We start from the raw sequence: 26,076 nt of genomic DNA, 5'->3' as shown, positions 1-26,076 counted from the left end.
TCGGTCCAGTTAGGCTGGTTAACCCTCATTTTCATACTGTATATGTTAAAAACTAACAACCTGGTGTGTGTTAAAATTATAGGATAATATTCATTTTAATCCCGAAATTTTTTCTCAATGATTGAGTCTTTAAACTTTAGTTCTCATAATTTATTGGATCAAAAAATTATAAAAACTAAATCTATTAAAGTCAGGACTAGATGTCCTGATCGGAAAAGTAAAGTTGAGTTGGTTGATATTTACTCACATTCTGAAGGAAAATCCCATGTATGTGCTCTCTTGTGGGGCTTGAGTTCCATCCCCTCTTTGTTCTTTTCTAGTTCTCAATTGATTTAAATAAATCCAATCATATCTTCTTTTAAATGCTACTCAATTCCATATATACATGTGTATATATACATATATAATTGAATATTATATATGATCAATAAAACCCCAACTTGAGAGAGGTATCAGAATCTTTGAAGTGTTGAGGAGTATCAGATGAGCTGGACGAGATCACAGAGTCATATGGTTGTCCTTGTTCTAGTGTAACCTGAAAACATAAACTTTCTTTATCATTTATCTCATTCCAATCCTCTATCATTTGCAATAATTAACAGAGAAAAAAAATAACCAAGCATTTGCATCAAAAACAACAACAAAAACTAGGCAGGATCTGAAAAACATAGTCATAATATATCACCTGTTTCAATCTCCTGTTCTCTTCCATTAGCTGCTTACCCTGAATCAGATATGATGAAGCTTGAGGGAGAGATTCAGGTAATAAATAGTATATATTACCAAACCTATATAATAACACATTACTGGGATACCACCAATATCCTTTAATTAATTCAGTAGTTTTTTTCAAAATAAAAATAAAAAACTTTATCTGGTGAAATAAAATTTGGAAGTAGTGGGACCAAAACCTCTATATCAAACCTCCTAAGTTGAGACTCGTTATTGGCAAGCAAGACATACTTTGTACACCTCTTAAGCACATAAATTATATACTGACTGTGTATTTCTATCATCATGGAAGTTAAGCAGGATAAAACAGAATGAAATGTACTACTTATTTGCGCTATTTAATTCCCACAATCTTGTTTGCATGGCATAAAAAGACTTAAAAGAATGGTGAACAGCTCATGTAAGACTGTTCGTCTCTCTAATTTACTCGATAGAGCAACTTTTCTTTTAGTATCAATTAAAGCTGTTACTTTCTCAATTATTAATGGATAAAATACCTTTCTCTTGAGTTTGAAGGTCTCATCTATCATTGCTTTATCCTGAAACACATAAGAAACTATAATCTTATAAGATGAAAGTCCACAAAGATGATTTAATGAGTAGTAATTAGACGCACTGTCAAGATTTTTATTGCAGGACAGAGAGACCCAAATTACCTCAACATTCCTAGAGTGCACATATGATGATGTGGGCCTGTCCAAATCAAATTTGATGGTCTAGATTTTTAAAATAGAAAATTAACAAAATTTATCCCATGAATATTTGATCTAAAGTCCTCCCAATTTAATGGGTTCTACAAGATAAAATTATTTCAAACAAGAGTAAACATACCTCTTCATTTTCTTTCACTGGTTTCCTTTTCCTCACATCTCCCAAACATTTTCTATCTATGGCCTGTTTGGCATATTAGAAGGAATTTTGGAGGAACTGGCACTACTAGTGGCATATTTTGGTCTAAAATCATGTTTGTCATCACAGGTGTTAGAAATGGGGGAGGAGAGGAGAGGAGGAAGGGACAAGATTAGTTAAATGAAATCACATCTTAAATCAAAACTTAAGACATATATTTATGGGTTATTTTTTATTTTATATTAGTTATTAAGGTCAATTTTATCCAATGTGAGACTTCCTACATCTTTTTAAATTCACTAACACTTAGATAACCTAACAATTTCCCTTTCTCTAATGTGAGTCCACAAACTCCTAATGTGAAAGATGCTCCAAACACCAGGTTTTGATGTAAGGCTTTTGCTAATAATATTCTTGCCCCTTTCCCCTCTCTCTTGTCTAAGCGATCGCTCCCCATTCCTCATAAATGATGGGTCCTTTATTTTTATTTTATATTAGTTATTAATTCTAAGTTTATTTGGTATAAGACGTCTCACATCATCTTAAATCTACTCACACTTAGACAACCTAACGACAAAAAAAGAAAGGAAAGAGGATAGAGAGGGGAGAGAGTGGGAGGGAGGGAGGGAGAGGAGAGATTGGGAGTGAGGTGGGACGAAAGGGTAAACGAGAGAGAAGAGAAGGAGGAGAGAGTGGACAGAGGAGATAGAGCTATCTAGGAAGAAGAGGGAGGGATAGAGGAGAGTGACATGGGCACAAAATGGTTAAATAACTCATTTTATAGAATGAAACCAATTCCATTGTCCCAAAGGTGGGATCAGGTTTCACCAATTTTGGTGGAATCAATCTTCCTATAAAATCTTGGTTTCTGCATAACAAACATATGAAAGCACCCAGAATTCTTTTTCCAATTCCTTTTTCCTGCCCTCAATTAATTCCTGCGTACCATTAATCCAGTATAAGGGAAACAAAATAATCAACCTTTGCCTTTGAAACACGCATCAAACCGGTTTCAACCAGTTCCTCTAGTTTTTGTAATTCTTGAATTGTGGAATCTTGCAACTCTTCTCCATTCAATTGCCTGTTCAAGTGAAATAACCCTGTAATTCATTAATACAATACAGTAGCTATATGGTTGGTTACACAGTGCTTGTTGTGCAGTACACCTCCATACCTCAGTTCATGAGTCCTTTTTTCAATTTCATGGCTCAGCTTATTGTAGCTTTCACTTCCAATCTGTAACATAAGTTTTCCAAGACAAACCCATTGAGGATTTTACATCAGGTTGTCTGTGAACTTTGTTTGCCCAGATAAAAGAATGTGGGGTTGGTTCCTTAAGTTTGAAGAGATTTATTAAGTCTTGATTAACATGCTAATTGGCATGCATGCACTTCATACAATTAACTGGTATAGATTGTTTATGTTCAGAATTAGAGATATCGAACTTTAAAATGTAAAGATTTAGGTATTAGAGAATGCAAAGATACAATTTTTTCATTCGCTGATTGATGCAAGAAAGTAAAGATTTTTATAGGAAAAAAAATCTATTTGGGATAAAAATCATGCAGAATAATTAGGCGATGCTGTAAACCAAGCATAAAGAATTATGCACTTATTATAACTTATAATAAAATTACAACGAATCCAACAAATTTAAGGGTGAAAACTAGCAACACCATTAGAGGCTATATGTTTGATAAAGGTTATAATTAAGTAATATATTAGCTGCTTATTATTGGTTTTACTAGCCATTTCTTTTGTGTTCACGGGAATTAATGTTAATCGAGATTTAGCATTCATGCCAGCCTCAAATAGTTGAATTAAAATGAGGCTATGAAATGAGATCATATGCACATGCTAACAATTATGCTTAGTTTTTCTTTTAGCTAAGTTTTTCTTAGAGTATTGCCCTAGAGACAATTGCACACACACCCCGTCAAACCCCTAATATAGTTCTCAAGAAATTTGTCATCATCTTTACTTCCTATGATAGAAGATTAATAACCATTTTGTTTACACTTAAGTAGGCTTCTCTACCAATGGTTGTTTCTTTTCTGGAGAATGATATTCTAGAGAAATGCTAATGATTACGAATAACCAATTATAATTAGTACTGAGGGGCCTTTTGTTGTTGTTAATGTCATCCTTTCAAATTAAAGCGGTCTCAGATAATCCGTGTTCAAACAATTGAATGATTTATTTGCAAGAATATGACTTCCTTTGACTAATGTTTTCATATATGCTTTTATGTAAAAAGTCATCAGTTTCTACCTCATCATCCAAATGGTGAGAGAAAATCTTCAGAAAGGAAGTCAATTGCTTACCTGCAAATCAATACAAGGTTGATCTGATCTGTGCATGCCTAAATGCATATCATGTCTCAGAGTTATCTGCTGCATACTTGAGACAGAAAAAGCAATATCTCAGAATCCCTTTGGTAGATTATTAGCTCATTTTCGATTAAATGATTCGTATGTCTCATTGAATGATCTTCTAACATTATTATACACCTCCCCAATTCTTACTGCAGAATACGCCAATGCCACATATGCACTTTCTTCACTCATTTGCGCTAAAATGTTTATGTTCATATGCATACCTGCATAATATTTGGGAGAAAGTAGATGTATCTTATTATTTTGAATAGCACCATATATACATCCTAAATATATACACTGAGGGGGAAAAAAAAGAGAAATAATGCTAATAAAGGATCATGCCCAACTTGCTTACACATTCATCAAAATTATCTCTTGGAAGTCTCTTGGTGAGAACATCAACAACTTAATTGCTTCTTTATTGGGATGTATATTAGCCACACAGCTACACTTTCAATCTTTTCCTTGATGAAATATTTGTCTACTCTTCCACGTACCTGTTTTGTTCTATCTCGCTGAATTGGATTATAAGATGTATTTGTGGCTTTCTTACTATCTCAGTTTTTTAGAAGTGTTTGCAACCACAAGCCTTTACAGATTCTATGAGCGATGGATCTAAACTCAACTTCTAGAACACTTCTTGCTCTCACATCTGTTAATTCCTTGCTCCGCCAAGTTACCATGTTGCCCCATATGAAGGTACAACACCTAGATGCAAATCTTCTATTATCTAAAGTTCCCGCCTAATCAACGTTAGTAAATATTTTTACATTGGATTGTTCACTTCTTTTGAAGAATAGTTCTTTTCCAAAAAAGGAACCTTTTAAGCACCTCAAAATTTTATAGACTGCTCATAAGTGAATGTCCTTTGATGAGTGCATATGTTAACTTACGAAGCTCACAACAACAGCAATATCTGGTCGTATGTGATAGGTATATTAATTTTCTCAACAAACTCTGATATATCTCCTCGTCAACTAGCTTTCCTCCTCTTCCTTTTTATTTCAATAGGAGTATCACTTGATTTGTAGCCAAGCATTCCAGTTTCAGTCAAGAGATCAAGGATATAATCCTTCTGTGAGATACATATTCCTTTCTTTGACTTAGCAACTTCAATTCCCAAAAAATAACATATTTGGGCCAAATCTTCTATTTCAAATTCAGAGGCTTGGACTTTCTTCAATCTCTCTTTCTCTTCGATGCCATTGCCATTTAAGACTATCATCCACATAAACAATTAATATGGCCCTTTTTCCTTCCATGTGTCTAACAAGAAGTGTATAATCAAACTGGCCTTACTGATAGTGCTACTTTTTTAGTATCTTTGAGAATCTATCCAACCAGGCTTTGGGAGATTGCTTTAGCCTAATAAGGGATTTCTTCAACTTGCAAACCATGTTGCTTTTACCTTAGTTTTCAAATCTAAGAGGAAGGTTCATATACAATTCTATTGCTACGTCACCACTGACAAAGAATTCTTGATATCCAGTTGATCAAGTAGCCAATCAAGATTTTCATCTTATTATAATAGGACTTTGACTGTGCTAAAGCTTTGCAACTAGGACAAATATCTCAGAATAGTTTGTGCCATAGGTTTGACTAAGCCCTTTGGTAACAAGATGAACTTTATATTTATCCAAAGTTCTATTAGCTAGCATCATACTTAGTGTAAAAGTCCATTTTCATCCTACAAGCTTCTTTTCCTTGTGGTAAATGAAATTCTTCCCAAGTATTGTTCTTTTTTCTAGAGCTTTTATATATCTCTTCCAAAGCAGGCTTCCTCCGCTTTAGTATTTCAGGAGCTTCATTTATGTTGCTGGAAATTTTATCTTGTTAATATTAGTGGTGAAAGCACATAATCTTGAAGAAATTAAAAAGCCTTATACGGCATAAACCTCTTTATAGGATGAAAGTACATGAGTGAGGTTGTTTCTTAAGAGCAATAGGAAGATAATCAAGATTATTATATTCAATTAATTGTTCTAGAATATCTGGCTCATTGGATGGATCGACATATGGAAGTTTAGGAATTGTCCTAGGTTCTAACTCTCCTAGCACTTTAGCTTCAAGAGCTACCTGTGGTTCTAAATCTCTTAGTGCTTCATGTACAAGTTGCTCACTATTTTATGATGTTCTTTAGTGAGTAAACAAACTCTCCCTTTTGTGGTTTTTCTACATCTCCATCATGTTTCCTTAGTTTATGGCATAAGAGAAGAGACTAGTGACAAAGGATTGGGATCAGGCACAATTGAACAATGTTTAAGAGGATGAAGAAATGGCGGTGAGTTTGAAGTTGAATCTCTATTGGGTCCCTTGCTTTCCCAAGTCTCAAATTCACCCTTACTCTCCCTTTGAATTGAAGTCTTAGGATAAAATGAGGTACCCTCCAAAAAGGCAACTTCAACACTCACAAAGAGGCATTTAGAGGCAGGATCATAATACTTGTGACCCTTTTGTTGGTGTGTAACTTAGAAAAATATTTTTAACAATACAGCGTTCGGTTTAGGATTTTGGTGAAGGTGGATAAATGATGTACAACCAAAAACATAGAGAAGAATATTGATCTTAACACAGGAAACACGGTATATAATATGTAATGTTTTGATACGTGATTTAAAGGACAATACTTGACTTGGCATTCTATTTATGAGATATGTTATAAGGAGAATTGCTTAAATATTTTAGAATATTACAAGTCAACATAAGGGGTATTGCCACATCAAAAATATGTTTATTTTTTCTCCCAGCTACTCTATTCCATTAGGGGTATGAACACAAGTACTTTTGTGAATGATGCCGTGTTTGTGAAGAAACATACTTAGAGATTGTTGAAATATTCAATGCCCTTATTAGTGTGTAAAATTTTAAAAATAGAATGTAATTGACTGTTTATCATAGCACAAAAATTATGGAATACATATGAAACCTCAAGCATTTCTTTTAAAAGTAGACCCAATAGAGACGACTAACTAGTATTGTCATCTATGAAAGAAATGAACCACTTATTATTGGTGCGGTTGGCAACATGGGATGGTCCCCATAAGTCATTGTGTATGGTTTTGAAAAGTTTGGTAGGAGCATATTCAGCTATAGGCAACGAACTTCGCCGGTGTTTAGTAAGTTCATGTAGCTTACACTAGATTTTATATTAATATTCTGGTTGAAACATAAATTGGGGAATAACCATTAAAGATAATAAAAATTAGCATGACTAACCTTTTTATGTCATAGCATCAAGTCATTAATTTTAGAGGTAGATGCAAAATTACTTACAATAAGTGAGTATGGATTACTTATTTGAGTAATTATTTCAAAATAGCATAGCCCTTCATATATATACTTCTTAGCACTACCAATTATCATATTACATGATAGATCCTGAAACATGTAATGGGATAGGAGAAATTTAGCAAAATAAGTTGACTACTTGGTTAATAAACCAACAAAAAGAAAATTGCAATCAAGTTTGGACACATGAAGAACATATTCTAAAGCTGTAGAATCTAATATGTAGATATTCCCTTTTTCATATTACTAGTGCAAACTAACCATAAGCAATCTTCAATTTTGAATTACTAGCGTGGTGTGTAGGTAGTAAATAGTTGATGACAACTAGTCATGGGATATGATGCTCTAGAATCAACAATCCGTATTATTTTATTTTGTAAGGCCATTAATGCTTGGATAAAACTCCCTTATTTTGCAATTGAATCTAGCCAAGGACACATTTTTTAGCATTAGGAGAAGTAATATAGGCCTTTACCTTCAACTTAGTCACTACAATAATCTAACCAAGCACACCACTATTGCATCCTATAAAGCTACCCTTAATTGTCTTGAAATAACCATGGCATAACTTTTGTAACCTTGAATGAAGAAACAACAACCAAATAGTGCATAGAAGTCAAAACCATAAGCCACACACAACTATAGCCAACAAAGCCAGAAAATGGAAGTTTCTAGACTTGGAAAACTAAGTGATTTGGTTGAAAACTCTAACTTATTTCTAGAAAGCTAAGCCATTGCTAGAAAGTACATGCCATGTGCTCCCACATACTAGAGATCAAGATATGAAGAATTTATACAAGGCTTTCAATGGTACATATTAGATCATAATCATAATCATATCAGGTTTACAATGCTGTAATCTTATCATATCAAATCACAAACATAACAACAGTATCCCAGATTTAATCCATAGAATTGTTGATTTGATCACCTGAGTAATGGACCAAATACATAAACATTCCCCCTTAAACAAGAAGGCTGAAAGCACACCCTAAGTTTAGACTATAAATACAAAAATTGAGTGTGGCCCAAAGGTTTTGTAAGATCTGTCTTCTGCTCATAGGAGGGAACATTACACACCTTCAGTTGTTGAGCAAGAACTTGACCCCAAATAAAATGCATGTCAATTTCAATGTGTTATGTTTGTGAATGATATACAGGATTTTTTGCCAATGTTGCTGCACTAACACTATAACACCATGTCACACCATGTGATAGGAATTTGTTTTATTGGAAATTTGAGCTTTATTAAGAGAGAATAAAGCCATGCAATCTCTGTTACACAGTTAGCTAAGGCTTTATGTTTAGGCTCAATGGAGGATCAGGCAACTACACTTTGCTTCTTAAACGACTAGGAGAGGAAATTTCTACCCAAACCAATATAGTAGGTAGTTACCATGTGCTTGTCATTAGGACATGTTGCCTAATTTGCATCAAAATATGACATGATGTCAAGATGCTTATATCTCCTAATTTGTAAGCCATGTAGAACTATTCCTTTTACGTAATGCAATACGCATTTGATAGCTTGCCAATGTGCTGAGGTGGGTCAATTAAGGAATTAGCTAAGATGAATGACAGTATAGGAGAGGTCTGGTCTAGTATCGGTCAAGTACTGTAATGCTCCTATTACACTTTGGAATTTTGTTAGGCCCCCAAAGGGTTCTTGTCTGCCCCTGTGAATACTATTCCTGTAACTATTGGCATCTTGAATGGAGCAGAATATAGCATGCTGAATTTCTTCAATATGCTTGTGGCATATTTAGATTGATTGAGGTGTATTCCTCTTACATCTCGTTGTACTTCCACCCCAAGAAAGTAGTGAACATTCCCTAAGTCTTTTAGGGAGAAGGTGTCGTTGAGTTTTGTTGTAAACTCACTTATTCATCTGGAATCATTTTAAAGTTATAAGGATATCATAGACATAGATGAGAGTAATAATTATGTACTATCGTTGCCATAGAATGAATGAGAGTTGTCACCTTTGGTGTTGTAGAAGCCCCACTGAAGCAATACTCTTCCAAATTTTTTGACCCACACCACAGATCTTGTTTGCATCCATACAAAGCTTTCCATAGCTTGCAAGCGTGCATTGGCCTTGTTGGATCAACAAAGCCCTCTGCTTATACTATGAACGTATCCTTTATAATTGTCCCGTTGAGAAAGGCATTATTTATATCAAGTTTGATTGTCCAGTTGAGACATACAGTAATGGAAAGAATAACTCTAATGGTGGTAATCTTAGCAATTGGATTGAAGGTTTAACCAAAGTCTACTTTGCATCTTGCTGAAAGCCCTTCCCCATCGATCATGCCTTGTTACGATAAGGAGACCCATCTGGGTTGTACTTCATTTTGAACACTTAGCGATAATTAACAATCTTTTGATTTGCATGTCATGGAATAAGTTGTCACATTCCATTTCATAAAAGAGCATCACATTCTTCTTTCATGGTAGTATACCACTTAGGTTATGATAGTGCTTCAATCATGTTAGTTGGGTTCTTCTGGTGTATGAGAGATAATGCTAATAAATGGATGCTTCAGCTGAAAAAACACCATTTTTGGATCAAGTTTTCATGTGATGATCCACAATAACTCATGGATTAGGCAAAACTATGAGAGTAGAATTAGATTTGGTGTCAGTTAGGCCTAGACTGGGAGATGATATCACTGAGTTAGTACCACTTGGGACTCTTCAGTGTTAGACATAGTGGATTAGATTATTGAAGGCAAATTGAGATGGACCTAGATCAAACATATGATGATTGTGTTCTTCATCCGTAGAATCACATCCCATGCTTTAAGAGTTAGAGGAATGATTGATAGGTTGAAGAGGCTAAAATTTTGACTCTTATGGACTGAGTATGAGAAAAAAAAACCATGTTGAAAGGGAATTCATTTTCCTTGAAAATTACATGATAGGATATAAAGACTCATCCAATTACAAAAACATCCTTGTCTACAAGGATGGAAGTAGTAGTAGGTGCAAGAATATTGAAGTGAGGAAATTGTTGTTTGATGGCTGAAAGATCTTCCCATGTGGCATCTTCGAGTTGAGAAAACTTCCAACGAATAAGAACTTGAGTGATGGGCAAGTTATGTCTCTTAATAATCTTCCAGCCTAAAATTTCATCTGGTTCTAGCATAAATTGGCCATGATCATCAACCGGTGGCAGGGTAGAATGAAGAGTAACAGCAAGATGAACAAACTTTTTTAATAAAGAAACATGAAACACTGGATGCACCCGAGTGTGAGGAGGCAAGTCCAACTCATAAGCAACAGATCCAATACGCTTCAGCACTTTAAAGGGCCTAAAATAACAAGCAGCTAGCTTATGTAAGGAAGAATTATTCAACAAATTCTTTCGAAAGGGATGTAATTTGAGGAAAACCATATCCCCCATATTGAAATGCTATTCAGAACGGTGCTTATTAGCTTGTTACACCATTCGATGTTGAGCCTTCAACAAGTGCTGCTTCAATAATTGCAAGGTGAGCTCTCGAGTGATACAAGTTCTATCAACCATCTCATTGGGTGAGTCACCCGTGATATAAGGCAAATGAGTAAGAGGAGGTACACCAAAACTACCTCAAAAGGAGTCATCCCAATTGAGGAATGATAGGTAGTATTATACCATAATTTAGCTAGTAGGAGCCACTTAACCCATTGTTTCAGGAAATCACCAGTCATGCAACGTAGATAACACTCCAAGTAACGATTAAGCACTTCTGTTTGGCCATCTGTTTGAGGATGGTAGGCGGAAGAAAAGTGCAATTTAACTCCATATAATCTAGAAAGTTCCTTCTAAAATTTGCCACAAAAGATTGGATCGCTGTCCGAAATAATAGATTTGGGAAAACCATGTAACTTGACAACATTATCCATAAATACACTAGCGACATCCACATCAGTAAAAGGATGCTTCAAGGCCATAAAATGGGCAGCCTTAGATAGGCGGTCAACAACCACAAGAATAGTGGTCTTAGAGTAAGACTTAGGAAGGCTACTAATAAAGTCCATAGAGTTCAGACTAGACGTGATTGAGGATAGGTAACGGTTGGAGAAGCCCTAGGGAGGCGACCAACTCAGGTTTAAAGCGTTGACAAGTGGTGCATTGGCGCACATAGTTGCAGACATCTCTCTCTATTCCTTTCCAATAAAAGAAAGAAGCTAATCGTTTGTAAGTGGTATTCATACCAGAATGACCACCAATAGCATCAGCATGAAAAAATTGAAGTAAATCCTCTCAAAGTCCACAATCAACCCCTACTACAAGTTTACCCTTCCTTTTCAACAGATGGTGCTGGCATGTATACTTAGAATTGCACAAGGGGTCATGTTCAAGACTCTTAATTAGTTGCTATAATTGATCATCAAGGAGCCAAGAGTCACGTACTCTGTCATATAGGGGGGAAATAGGCAAACAAATAGCCAAACAATCCCTAATAGGGTGTTTAGAAAGAGCATCAGCTACTGTATTATCGCAACCCTTGTGGTAGAGGATGTCATAGTCGAATCCCCAAAGCTTATGAAGCCATTTACACTGCTCTTGGCTCAAATCCTGCTGTTCTAATAAATGTTTTAGGGGCAATTGGTCTATTTTGATAATGAATTTTTGCCCCTAAAGATAAGAACGCCATTGCTTGACAGCAAAAACAATAGCTAGCAGCTCACGTTCATAAGCAGATAATTGGCGCTTGCGAGTTGAAAGGGACTTGCTAGCAAAAGCTAAGGGGTGACCCTTTTGAGATATAATTACCCTCAAACCATGTCCCGAAGTATCATTTTCAATCACAAAAGTTTCATTAAAGTTAGGAAGAGCAAGCATTGGGGGAAAGATCATAGCATTCTTGAGGGATTCAAAGGCTGCCTAAGCTTGAGGAGACCACACGAAACGTTCACTCTTCTTTAATATTCCAGTGAGGGGGCTACTAATAGAACCATATCCCTTCACAAAACATCAGTAATACCCTGTGAGACTAAGAAATCTGTATAATTCCTTAACCAAAGAAGGAATAGGCCAAGAGGCTATGGCTTCCAATTTCTTCAGATCTGCCTGAACGCCATGAACAATGATGACATGGCCAAGATAATCTATATGGTTTGCTATAAAAGTGCACTTACAGGCCTTAGCAAACAACTGATGGTGCCGTAATAGTGACAACTGATCTAAGTGAGCTACCTAATGTTTGATATAAACTAAAATATCATCAAAAAAGACTAAAATAAACTTCCGCAAGAAGGGTCGAAAAACTGAGTTCATAAGACCTTGAAAAGTAGCAGGAGCATTGGTAAGGCCAAATGGCATAACTATAAATTCGTACAAGACATCATGAGTACGAAAAGCTGTCTTGTCAATGTCCGCTTGATTCATTCAAATCTGATGATAACCAGCACACAAATCCAATTTAGAGAAAAATTGAGCTCCAGTAAGCTCATCCAAGAGTGCCTTTATAATTAGAATTGGAAATTTATTCTTGACAGTAGCCTCATTAAACCTTCGATAATCAACACAAAAATGTCATGTACTATCTTTTTTCTGTACTAAAACAACTGGAGTAGCGAAGGAACTATGGCTTTCTCTAATAATCCTATTGTCAAGCATCTATTGTACTTGCTTATCAATTTTAGATTTCTGAATAGGTCTATACCAATAAGGCTGGCAATCGGATGATTCACTTTGAAGGAAATAGTGTGATCAAAAACACGTGATGGGGGTAGAGTAGAAGGCTCAGCAAACACATCCAGAAATGAGTTTAAAACAGCTTCCAACTCAAGCTGCTAATAGGCAGAAAGAGATGAGTTCTGGGAAGATTGTACCTGAAGTTGAAGAGGAGCATGAATGAGGTAGAGAGTATCCATTGGTAACCAAGGACCATCCAAAATGGGTGGGTAAACAACAGGGTTTGGTGACTTGCACCCTATGCCGTGAAATTCAATGAGGTTCCCATTTTTGTAAAATTCAAACAAATCTTCAATCATATCCATAGTAAATGGCCCCAATGACTTGAGCCATTGTGCCCCTAAAATCATGTCATACGTCCTAATATTCATTATTAAGAAATCAGAAGAGAAGACAAAGTCACCAATATCCCACTCTAAATTAGGGCAATACTGTGTAATTAAAAGTTGGCGAGCGTCTGCTATAGTAATGCAAACTCCTTGCTTTTCTTGAACAAGTAATCGGAGTCTCTTAGCTAACTTTGAATCAAGCACATTATGAGTGCTGTCGGTGTCAATCAGAATAATGACCTGTTAACGCTTAACCCGTCTAAGCAAACGCAGGGTCGAAACCCCTTCTCGGCCTTTCATAGCATTAATAGTACCCGTAGGTTCTTCACTAGTTACTTCTTCTTTGGCATCTTTAAAAATGTCGAGCTCATCATCCACAAGAAGAGCATAGAGTTGTGATTCTTAACACTTATGACCACTGCTATAACGCCCACCACACTAGTAGCAGAGGCCCTTGCACTAGCGTTCGTCCATGTCCCATTTAGAGAGGGTCTTTTGAGGCTTGGAAGAGGCTGAAGATACCAAGTTTGCTGGAGGAGATGGTTTGGGCTTCTCCAATAATGGGCTAAAGGATGAAGTAGGTTTATAAGGGAAGTCCGACTAGGGACCCAAACTGGCAGCATAGGATACTTAAGAAGGATTGGCGGCCTTGAACACGGACGAAGATAGATAACGACGTGATGAAGATGTGAAAACAGGGGCATGATCGTGAATGGCCTGAATCACGATGACCTGGTGTCTCGCTAGTTTTATCATAGTAGCTAAGGAAGATGGTAAGTTGAGAACGCTCTGTTGAATGTCACTCCTTAATCCACCAATAAAGCAGTTCATCGCAGCGTCATCTGATAAGTCCACTTCTGTTAATAACTCATCAAACTTCTCCTCATATTCATCAATTGATTCACCCATCTAAAGTTTCTTAATGGCAATCATCGAGTTGTCATCCATAATATCCCCAAATTTGGCTTCTATTTCTTTAAAGTAGTCATCCCAAGAAATGTCCGATAATTGTCTCTGTTTCACAAAAGAGAGATGCCAACGCAATATGCGTTTCTCCAGGTGAATGCTTAGAAACCTAATGTGATGTTCAAGAGGAGTTTCATCAATAGAAAAAAAATTGACAACATCATTAAGCCCATCCTCTAAAGTCAGTGCTGTCGAACTTAGGAAATGCGACTCTACTGTGTTTAGTCGGAACTGAATATGGGGAAGGAGGTGTAGGAATCAGGCCTTGGAATGAGCTAAATTATGGTGGAGGGGCAGAAATAGGTGGTGGGGGTGGTGAAGCTAAAGCTGAAGGTGTGGCAGGATGTGAGAATGGTGTTGGAGGCAAAGTTAGAAGTGGAATGATGATGGGTTGGGATGGTGGTGACATAATAGGATGTTGGGCAGGGCCAATAGAAGGGTTGGAGGGCTCACCAATCTCAAAGGTAAGTGGCCAAGGAGGTTGAGCTGCCATAGTTGAAAGTTTAGCAGATATATCTGCTAAATGATCGAAAAACTTGTCAAGCATCTGTTTCATTTCTGAGATATTGTCTGTGTTCTGTTGCACTAACGTAGATTGCATTTCGAAGTGGTGTTCCAAATCACTAAGCCTTTTAGTGGAGGATCGTGTCTTCGGTAGAGCCATAGCCGGAGAGATGGCTCTGATGCCAAATGATAAGAGAGAAAAAGAGGAGAGAAGAAAGGGAGGAAGAAAGAGACTATTCCATTAATAAATGATCAAAGAGGCAGGGCACAACACATATACCCTAAACCTAAACACGTGTAAGGTCCTACACTGTTAATACTTTTCTAACATTCAGCAACAGATAAAGAGGCAGTAATAAAATCATGCATAAAGACAAGAAAGCCCTTAAATAAAGCAGTAACATACAACAACTGTAGCCAAGAAAAACGCATCGTGTCGTATGAAACTCCAATCTATGCTTATACAGTTTAAGACATAAGTAGCAAGCATATCCAAACACTTTTAAATTTTTATAGTCTAGATTCTTGTTGTAAAGCATGTTGAATGGTGATGATCCTACAAGAACAGACATAGGTGATGACTCTATGTGAATTCTACTGTAGCTAAGAAAAACACATTGTGTCACATGAAACTCCAATTTATGCTTGTACGGTTTGAGACACAAGTAGCAAGCATATCCAAACTCTTTTAAATTTTTATAGTATGAATTCTTATTGAATGGTAATGGTCTTACAAGAACAAATATAGGTAGTAAGGTAATAAAATAAGTTTCCATTTGAAAAGCTTCTCACCAGTTTTGTATAGGCATATTGGCTTGGGCCAACTAGAAAGGCCAAGTTCAATTATATGTCGATGTTTGTGTTTTGCTCTTCCATTCTAAGGTGATGTATACAAAGAAGAATCACAAAAATAAATCCCTACTTCATTAAGAATGGTGCCAAGATCTTGAATTCTCTACTCCCATCACTTTGCAAGCACTTGATTTTACTATCAAATATGGTTTTTGCCATATTTTTAAATTGAATAAAGGCAATCTTAACATCACTCTTATGTTTTAAAGGATAGATCTAAGTATATCTATTGTAATCATTAATAAAATGAACATAAAAATGAAAATAGATAGTAGAGTTTATAGGTGAGGATCCCTATACATCTGGGTGAATAAGTTCTAATGGATTGGTAGCATGAGATTTAGATTTAATGAATGGTAAATTTTTCATTTTTCTATACTGGCAAGCCTCACGAAAGAAGTCTTTATTGCTACTTGGAACTTGAAAATTACAAGAATGTAAAACTTTTGACAAAATGCCAAAAGACAAATATCCTAAGCATCTGTCGCACCATTCTAGTTCATCATTAACAATAGGCTTATTTCAAACACGAAAAGAGAAATTATTAACTGTATTTTTATTTTGGTTACTATGTTGTTATGTTAATGCCTGAAGCAGCTTATAAAGTCCACCACCTTCAGGATTCGCTCAAAGCAGAATTTTTCCTATCTTCTTGTCCTTCACAAAGCAAATAGAGGCATAAAATTCCATAAAAACATCATTATCATTTGCAATCTTCTAGACACTAAGCAAATTTTTCATCACATGTGGGGTGTGAAGTATGTCTTCCAGCTTTAACTTATTACCATCATTAACAAAAAGTTCTTTAGGACTAATACATGAAACTATTATAGGCTCACCATTTCCAACAAATAGAGGCTTACTTGAGTAAGAGCAAGAGTTATCTAGTTGTTCAATATTATTGGTAACATATGCAGTGGCTCCACTATCAAGATACCAATTATTAATCATCAAGCATTTCAAGAGTTGCTATATAGGTAGAGTAATAGGGGGTGGCTGATGAAGAACGAGCATTGAAGGTGCAATCATACCTATTATAGTAAGTCTCAGTCAAATGACCAAATTTATGGCACAATTGATGCTCAACTTTGTTACTTCCTTTAGGAGAACATCCACGTCCTTAGTTACCGAAGCCACATCTTCATGGGAGTCAAGAGGTATGATTTCCTTATCTACGTCTACAACCTCATGAGAGGTGAGGTTGACAGAATGCAAGTTTAGGTTGAGATTACTAAACTTGTTAAGTTGCTCAAGTCGTGCTCAAAGATGAGCAAGGCAGCAGCTTGTAGCTCAACCTAGCTAAGATTATCTTTTCCAATATTTGGCAAAGTATAGGGTTGTGATTAGCATCGAGACCTGTAAGCACTTGGGAGGTAAGATCATTAAAAGAGAGTAGATTACTAGCAAGGAGCAAATTATTTGATATGGATTTTATCTTAGTGAGATAGTCATTCATCAACATGGACCCCCTACGAGTCTACTGAAGATCATTTTTTAGCAGCGTGATACGGGCTTAAGTATGAGAGCTTGTGAGTTCCTTTGCTGACTGACAATTTTGGATGACGTTAAACAATGAAAAATTGAGCTATGATCTCAAGAGTCAACATTGAGAAGAGCCATCTGAGAAGCAATTGGTTAGAGGAGATCCAAGCAAAGAATGCCAAATTTGGTTTGACACATTACTTTCAATAATGAATTCGTCCAAGCATTTAGAAGCTTTGTTGAGAAAACTTTCCAATTAGTTATCATAAACAATGGGAAGGATTGTGTACTACTAGAAGAGGTAGTTCTACCTATCCATCCAACTTGATAGGAACAGAGCTCGTACCAAAAGTAGTAACGATGTTGTTTTTCCAAATGTTGGAGAAGATGAAATAGTGGAGTTGCTAGATGAACTAATGATGGCAATTTGTTGGTGTTGCTCTGATACCAAGATCAAGATATGGAGAAATGAGTTGTATCTTATTGATTTAATCAGCTATACATATTCAATATATACACAAGGCTTTCAATGGTACATATCAGATCATAATCATAATCATATTAGGTTTACAATGCTGTAATCCCATCATATCAAATCATAAACATCACAACAGTATCTTAGATTTAATCCTTAGAATTATTGACTCGATCACCTAATTAATGGACCAAATATGTTAACAGCTAGTGCATGAGATTTATGCCAAACAGTTGTGGTGATGCATCAATCTAATGGTGTGGTCAACCTCTATGAATATTTCTAGATAGTAGTGTCTCTCATTACAATAACTCCTTCTTCCACATTTCTTTAATGAAATGCCTATATATCCACTTCAATATGCGTGTTCAATCATGTTGAATTGGGTTGAAAGAAATAACAACTTTTTTGCCATACTATAATTTTATTAGCATCTTAACCTCTTCCTATAATTCCTTCAGTAGTATGTTCTTTGATGATCTACATCTCTAAACTTATTCTTAGCACTACTTTTGGTTTTTAGATTTTGTTTCTCACTCCTCTGATGATCTACATCTCTAAACTCATTCTTAGCACTACTTTTGGTTTTCAAATTTTGTTTCTCACTCCTCTGAGTCACTAGATTTTCCTCTATATGACAAAGGTAGAATAGACAAAATTAATTAGATCTTTTATCTATTTTAGATCTTGCCCTAGCCCTAGTTTATATATGTGAATGCATATATATGTATGTATGTATGTATATTCAAATGTTCTCCCCTTTCGAAGAGGAGGCTCTTCTTCTCAAAGACCCTTTCAAGCATCTCATAACTTTATATACAGTACTTCTTCTAAGTGGCCCTCTCCAGATTGATTCGTTTGCTAGCTAACAAAACTTATCACAAATGTTACATCTAGACTAGTATGGGACAAATAGATCAGCTTTCCAACTAATATTTGATACCATACTTTATCAACAACTTTCATTTTTATGTCTTTTTCTAGCCTCTATAAGAGTGTCACTTGGTTTAAAACCAAGCATTCCTATTTCCTTTAACAAACTTAATATGTATTGCCTCTAAGATAATTCCTCTCTTAGATCGAGCAACTTCTGTGTCCCAAAAATAATTCATTTGTCTGAGGTTTTTAACTTAAACTCAACAGCCATTACTTCTATTAGATCGTTCATTTCTAATGTATATCATCTCCTATCAACATAATGCCATCCACATGCATAATGAGAATATTCTTCTTCACTTCTTTATGCTCAACGAACATAATGTGATATGAATGTCCTTACTTGCAGCCTCCCCTTTTCAAATTAAACCTCTCAAACCAAGCTAGAAGAATGTTTTAACCATTTAAAGGACTTCTTCAATTTTCCTAACCTTATCCTTCTCCTTATGTCCTCTAAAACTTAAAGGTAATGCCATGCAAACATCCTTAATAAGATTCCCAATTAGAAAAAGCATTCTCAATGTCAAACTGTTGAAATGGCCAGTTATGATTACTAGCTAATAAAGATAGAAGAACTATGCAATTGTATTTAATTTAGCCACTATAGGCACACAAAATTTTGCACAATCAATTCCATAATTATATGGAAAACCCCTAGCCATTACACTTCCCAATTTGCACCTTACAGTTTTCACAATAAAAACCCATTTGAAGTCAACAAGCTTCTTAATTACCTCTTGGAAGTTCTATTATAACTTCCCAATTCCCATTCTTTTCTAAGGCTTTTGTTTCCTCTATTATGATCTCTTTACATTCTGGTGCCTGATCCATAGCCTCTTGGAAGTTCTATAACTTCCCAATTCCCATTCTTCTCCCCTACGGGTTTCCCACCTATATTTTAGTCATTTGATCATGAGTATGATAGGTGCTCAAATGTTTAAAAGAAATAAGAGGAAAAAATCTACTGAAATGATATAAAATAAGAATATCGTTCTATATCTCTCTCAATAGCCATGCTTGGGAGAATCTCCAAAGGGTTTAAAAGACTATTTTATTAATCATGATATGCTAGCTTCAAGGTTGCTAGTCATATTTATAATGCTAAATACGTTCTAAAATAAAATTTAGATAACTATCTAAGATAATGAATAAAATCTAGATAACTAAATAAAATCTCCTAAAATCTAAAATATTGAATGATGGATAAAATACTAAATCTAAATAAAATCTAAAGAATTAAATAGAATCTAAAGAATTATCTAAAACTAAATAAAATACTAAATCAAATAAAATTAATCCTAATTTATCTTTTGCTGCTTCATTCTTGAATAAGTCTAAATTTTATTCGAAATCTTATCAAAGTAGAAGTGTTAAAACTAACAGGTAGGGTTAAGGCTGGCTAATTATTACATGTTGAAGAGCTTCATTCCAAGTATGAATTCACTTATACACTCGCTCTTAATGGAAGACTTGGGGTAAAAAAGGGTTTTCCTCGGAGAATATGACATCCATACTTTCCTAGCTAGGCATGGTGAGACATGTGACCGTAGCACTTTTAACCTTTATTTGTCAGTGACCAATTGAAAGGAGCGAGGGCACAAGTTGAAGACCAGGATCAGCACGTATGACTCTCTTCACAGTGGTCAAGCTAGATAATAGAGGTAAATGAGATATTAGAACCTCAATCATAGCATTTATACCCTTTATTTTGTCCCCCGTGAATTAACGAGTTTCAACTCTAGATTTTTTTTTTTTTTGTGTGTTTCAAATAGTAAAAGGTAAATGAGATATATATACACAAGAGGAAGAACCTCGAATCAATTCTTGTGAAATACTTATATAACTAATGCCAATGATCAATTAGCTTTTCAATCCCTAAAAATATTACATACAAAAATATTTACAATAATAAAGCGTTGACAGATCAATTAGCTAGCTATTCAATCCCTAAAAATATGATATACAAAAAATATTTACGATAACAAAGCGATGACAACTCCATTATATTATAGTTACTATTTATGCTAGTGCTAAGAAGATGTGAAAACAACAAAAGTAGAAACGTAATTAGATCCATAAATCATCTTTCCTATTGTACACTTTGGCTTATCGATATTTCCTATATATGATAGATTTTTTTACTATATTTTTTAACATCACATGTCATTATTAAGTAATTAAACATCCTAATCATCATTTGAGGCTAAAGTATGGGTGGTCTTGGACTTTTGGATGAACTAGGGGAAGAAGAGTTATAATGGGGATTTTTTTTTTTTTGAAAACTTTTATGGGTTGGCCATGACTAAAATGTTATATGGTGATTCTTTTATAGCATGGTCCTGAGAGACACAACGCTGTAGGAGAAGAGGAAATGTTCCATTACGTCAGAATGAAGTGAGGAATAAATTTCTTAATGGATATATAAATAGCTTAATTAGGTGAGAGGAATTTTGTCCAAAAAGGTAGAAATCCACAAAGTTTAATTGTATATAGGCAAACGACTCCTACAAGACCTGATTTCTTTTTTATTTTGGGTGTTATGAGACGTTTTCAATCCAATCCTGGACAAAAGCATTAACAAATGATCAAGAGGATCGTGGGATACTTGATTAAGGCTCTTTGCAAAGCATATGTTGTGCTAATCAATGAAGAGACATATTATCAATCAATGCAGAGACATATTATCTCTAGTCCTTGACATAAGGCCAAACTTTGTAAGTTTTTTTTGGTTCTTAATATATGGTAAAATTAGAATAATTGATTTTATTTATTATGGTTTGAATTCCCAAACAACATTTTAATATGATTATTAATTATGCTTTTTTTTGCACAATTTTAAGCATATAATTAATGTTTGTTAATAAGCACGAAGTTGGTTAACTTTGTCTTATATTTACCCTAACTGTTGTCAACTTTGGAAGGCAAAGTTCAATGCATGTTTGGTTGCATGGCTGAGAAAATTCATTAAGCATATAAGAATCTTCGGCTAGGACAACAGATTTGAATGCATTATATAGTGATAGCCAAGTGACCACAACCTAGCTACACTAAGGATCGCAAGTATCATGGTAAGATGATGCACACAAGTATAACTATAGTTGTGGCTTTAATTTGCATCCTTTATGTATATTAATAATTACTTTGATATTGAAAAAAATAACTAGGAGAATATAGCCTCTATTCGATATATTCTGTATCGTTTTACTTTATTTTTGTACAATTATCTAATCATAATTAATGTTTTTCAATGCTTTTCTCATAGGAATAAAGCATGCATAAATGTGCGCCCATGAAAATACATATATATAGAAATACATAAATGTTAGTCTTACCAGTCGTTACAGCCCATGATGATATTCTAGGTAGAACATGTTAAAATAAACAAATTTACTATCAAATGTGTAAATATTCCAAAATTGTTGTGGAATAATTTAGAATATATTAAATAGTTAAATTTTTATTCAATATTAAACAGTTAAATGATACAGCTAAATATTTTTACATCTAATGTGTAAATAAAGTGAAAAACGCCAAACTATAAGAAAATCTCACTTTCTGTGGAAGGCTAACTAATAACCAACTTTGAAATTTGTTATGATTTATTATTTTTTTAATCTTTTTTGGTGAGCACAAGAAGAAACCTAATTCTGGAGCACTGATAGCAAAAGTATATTGCTCCCACGTAAATTGATACACACACAGACGTTAAGATTTGAACCTCTAACTATTTAACTGACTAGAACTTTTATAATATCAACTTGAGTTAGTTTGATTGCTCTTTTGTATATGAAATTTTTCTCTAAAGGTAAAGACACAAGAATTTATTACCCAGGCCAATTGGGAATATAATTTTTTAAAATTAAAATTTTGTACAGGATTTGACTTATCAATATGAAGAAGAATGCTATATGTAGAGATAGAAAATGAAGGCTATATGGAGAGAAGATGAAGTACACGTAAGATTCAGGGCTATATAAGGAGAAGAAAGAGACCTTGAGCTGGCATAGTCGTAGAGCTTTCCGGTGGAAGAAAAGACCATGAGACCAATCTCAGCTTCACAGAGCGTAGCAAGTTCCTTCGCTTTCTTGAAAAGCCCTTTTTTCCTCTTTGAGAACGTCACTTGCCTCGCTGCTATGTTATCGATCTTCTTTATCTCTATCTTCTTTCTCGTCATCTCCCTCTCGATCAAAAGATCAATCATCAGTCAAAATTAATTTATGGGGCTTAGTACCACATAGAAAATAATAAAACAAAAGAGTACCATATTAAATCTCTTACAGAAACATTGAAGTACGTACAAAGATTGATAAGCTGCAGATAGGTTTCTTTCTTTCTTGTCTTTTTTTTTTAAAAAAAAAATTCAGATAGCTACAGAGGTGTAAAGGAAAAGGAAGAAAAGCAAAGGAAATTTATCATTACAGAAAAGAAGGGAGTGAACAGAGATTAGGGTTTCCTGGGTTTGGCTCTTGACTATGCAGAAAACAGGAAAAAAAAAAAAAACAGAACTTGAACAAACTCTGAAAGTGAAAGAAAAGAACCATGAAATAATAATGGGCAAAAATCAGTTAGCTTAGTTACTTAGCTTGACAAAGGAGATCAAATGTGAGGGAGAGATCAAAAAATTATGATTTCACTTTCATCCCCTACCTTTTTCTGAGCCTGTGAAGTTGGAACCTAAAATCAGAACAAAATCGTCTATTGGAAGAGGAGGGAATAAGATAGAAATAAGCAGATTTAGACAAGCTGTGACTGCCTTCAAAATTTCCAGTTTTGGGCAAGCTAGAAAGCTGGGTTTTTATCTGCAATTTTTGTTTTAAAAAAAAAATTTCCTCAAATGTAACATTTAAAAAGGAAGGTAGGGTGGGTAGCCATCACAGGCTGTCTTAATTATTTTTTTAAAAAGGTTTAACTTACTTTACAGTACGGACTACGGAGAGACATGTGTGTTGGCTACCTCAGACAGAGACACCTCTCACCCTCGTACTCCTCGAATCTCCAATATCTTCACTGCTTTACTTTGGTTTTTTAATAGTGTAAAATGCAAGTTGTACTACTTCGTGTGTGTGTCTCTGCGTGTGTGTGCGTGTGTGCGTGTTCAACCTGCTGATCTTCTCATCGCTTTTGTATATTCTCTGATGTTTTCAAATATAAGTTAGGCTTTCAAAGCTGCCCACATAAATATTTTTTATAATGAATAATTATGTTTCGGGAGAATTTTAATAGAGGACCCTGTAGGATTTAATTTCAAATAACGACTTATAAAATCTAAAAAAATATGTTTTAATTTGAAGGTGGGAAATCAAATGATCATAATACCCTTTACTCTCTTCATTAAAAAATGTAAATTATTTTTTAAAGAATTGAATGTTAAAAAATATAAGACATTTTTAATTTTGGAGGTGTAATTATTTTTTTCTTTTTTAAATGCCTCTATTAAATAAATTACTTTATATTTATTTTAAAGTGTTTATGGGGATAAATATGAAAAGATAGAATTAATTTAAAAAAAAATAACTAGCTACTTTATTTAAGGTGAGATTCAGTTAAAAATATCTTATATTTTTTAATAAAAAAATATTTTTTTAGGATTCCACCTCATTGGAGTCTCAACTATTGGCCACCAAATTATCCTACAATAGTCATCGAAACTCTAACGACTAGACTATCAATGGCGGTTGCTAAAGCTCCAACACTGCTAGAGGATAAATGCCCCAACGTAGCAAAAGAGGATTTGAATTCAAGATCCTTGGCACACCAAAAAACTTGATAACCACTATGCCAATAAGGCCTCTTAATAATATAATGCAAATCTTACATACAATATAAACCAAGTTTCCAAACAAAGTCTAATTGAACTTGTTATTCCATTAATACTTACTTGTTAATTCATTAATGCGTAATTGTCAATCGACCAACGGAACTCATTGATAGTACCTTTTACACATCCTATTTTGGTGATATGTTACAATATGAAGTGGACCCGTTAAAATATTAACTTAATTTATCATTTCACTAATGCATACTCAACTTATCATTTCAATAATAATGCATACTTGTTAATTCATCAACAAAACTTATTAGCAGTACTTTCCACATATTTGATCTTGTTAACTTATTGAAATATGGCATGGATTTATTAAAAGCCAAACATAACCTATGGTTTCAATATTGCGTACTTGTTAATTTATTAGGGGAACTTGTTAACAAGTTAAGTTAGGGTTTTATCTAAGTCCGTTTCTTTTTTTAACAAGTTAACTGATTTAATATGTAGAATGTTTTGTTAATTGGCCATTTTAATATTTCTTATTTTTCATTCACCGCCTTAAAAAAAGGATATTATATATCATAAACAAAGGGTAAACACCTACCATAAAATTAGTTAGACTAGACTAGATGTTGATGGCTTTATTCACCAAAATAGAGCCGTGACTTGCAATTGTCTCATCATACAAGACACATAGAAATTGGATAAAAAGCTTTACCAATTACCTTGACATCCATCCAAACATTGTAGTAGAGTTTTTGAATACTCTTAACGGTCTTAATCTTTATTGGAAGAAAAATGCACAAAAATTAATGTCTATTATGACTTGATTGAAGTGCTCATCCTCACAAAAAAAAAAAACACTTGGGATAACCCATTTTCAACTTTGTTAGAGACATCCAAGATCTTATTATATGCAAGGGATGGATCTTGGGGGGATATGCAGAGGCGCTTGGCCCCTTGAAAAACTTGTTGATAAATTTTCTTCCTTTTTACTTGGAAAAAAATGAAAAATCTAATTTTGCCCCCCACTTCCATGAATTTTTTCATTGTGGCCCTCCTATGTGCTATGTTATGGATCCATCTCTAATCTTTGACTATGTTTACAGGAAAACTAATAAACGTACAGACTAGCTAGCTCAACATGCTGATGTAGATTTAGACATTAGGATTGAGAGACCCATCAAGTAGATGTAGGGAATTACTTTTCTGTAATGTATATGACCTTTTTTTTCTTTGCACGGCTTTTATAGTTATGGCAAGATAAAATAGAAAGGCAAGACGAGCATAGCTGATCAATGGAGATAGACACACCACTTCTACTTTCATAAACGAGCTAAAGAAAAGGAGCGCGGATGAACACTTACATTTTCAAATTAAAGCATATTGTTGATGGTGGTGATTGAATTGGCCGTCAATATAATCTAGAAAATGTTGCTCAACATTTCTCCATGCATCCTTCATATAAGTTGAAGGACAATTGCAAATTCCTTGTTTTCATCCTTCATAATGGTTTAGGTCCTGATGGGTTTCATGACTGAATGAATAATATGGTTTCTACAAATTTAACATTTTATATTGACGATAAAATGTTGATATCTGAATTTAGTTATTGAAATAGTTATTAAAATTATGCTTCATTTGTAGTCAATAACTAACTAATATTTTTGTATTTTATTTAAAAATCAGACAAGCCCTATGCATTTGTAAAATTTGAGATCATGTTGTTGGAATATTATTTATGAATTAGCATTAATTAATAAGCCCAATAGATTGGTCTTTATGATCTTGTGTGGACCGTAATAGGTGGACCACACAAGTGAGCCCAATGGGCA

At 34.6% G+C, this 26,076-nt stretch overlaps 1 protein-coding gene across 1 annotated transcript; it reads right to left on the bottom strand.

Annotated features, from left to right (window-relative positions):
* Positions 1–424: 424 nt before the first annotated feature.
* Positions 425–23,226, bottom strand: LOC129295854 (MADS-box protein JOINTLESS-like). The gene is made up of 8 exons (XM_054934444.1): positions 23,125–23,226; positions 22,470–22,655; positions 3,906–3,981; positions 2,756–2,817; positions 2,563–2,662; positions 1,230–1,271; positions 686–724; positions 425–535 (listed from the first exon to the last, which is right to left on the bottom strand). The coding sequence occupies exons 2-8, from the start codon at positions 22,649–22,651 to the stop codon at positions 425–427; spliced, it is 612 nt and encodes a 203-aa protein (XP_054790419.1). The 5' UTR covers positions 22,652–22,655; positions 23,125–23,226.
* Positions 23,227–26,076: the final 2,850 nt, after the last annotated feature.

The sequence above is a fragment of the Prosopis cineraria genome, unplaced genomic scaffold, assembly GCF_029017545.1.
Source record: "Prosopis cineraria cultivar Desert tree isolate PC_DT_omini unplaced genomic scaffold, ASM2901754v1 PC203, whole genome shotgun sequence".
Classification (NCBI taxonomy): domain Eukaryota; kingdom Viridiplantae; phylum Streptophyta; class Magnoliopsida; order Fabales; family Fabaceae; genus Prosopis; species Prosopis cineraria.
Note: the sequence above shows the minus strand (reverse complement) of the source record. Positions and strands in the feature narration are given on the sequence as shown.

What these genes read in the sequence shown, in the direction of transcription:
- LOC129295854 (XM_054934444.1), bottom strand. Translation starts at nt 22,651, where the DNA reads ATGACGAGAAAGAAGATAGAGATAAAGAAGATCGATAACATAGCAGCG. An exon ending in AACCTTGTATTGATTTGCAG is followed by an intron (nt 2,818 to 3,905) that starts GTAAGCAATTGA and finishes CTTATGTTACAG; the next exon opens with ATTGGAAGTGAAAGCTACAA. An exon ending in AGAACAGGAGATTGAAACAG is followed by an intron (nt 536 to 685) that starts GTGATATATTAT and finishes TTATGTTTTCAG; the next exon opens with GTTACACTAGAACAAGGACA.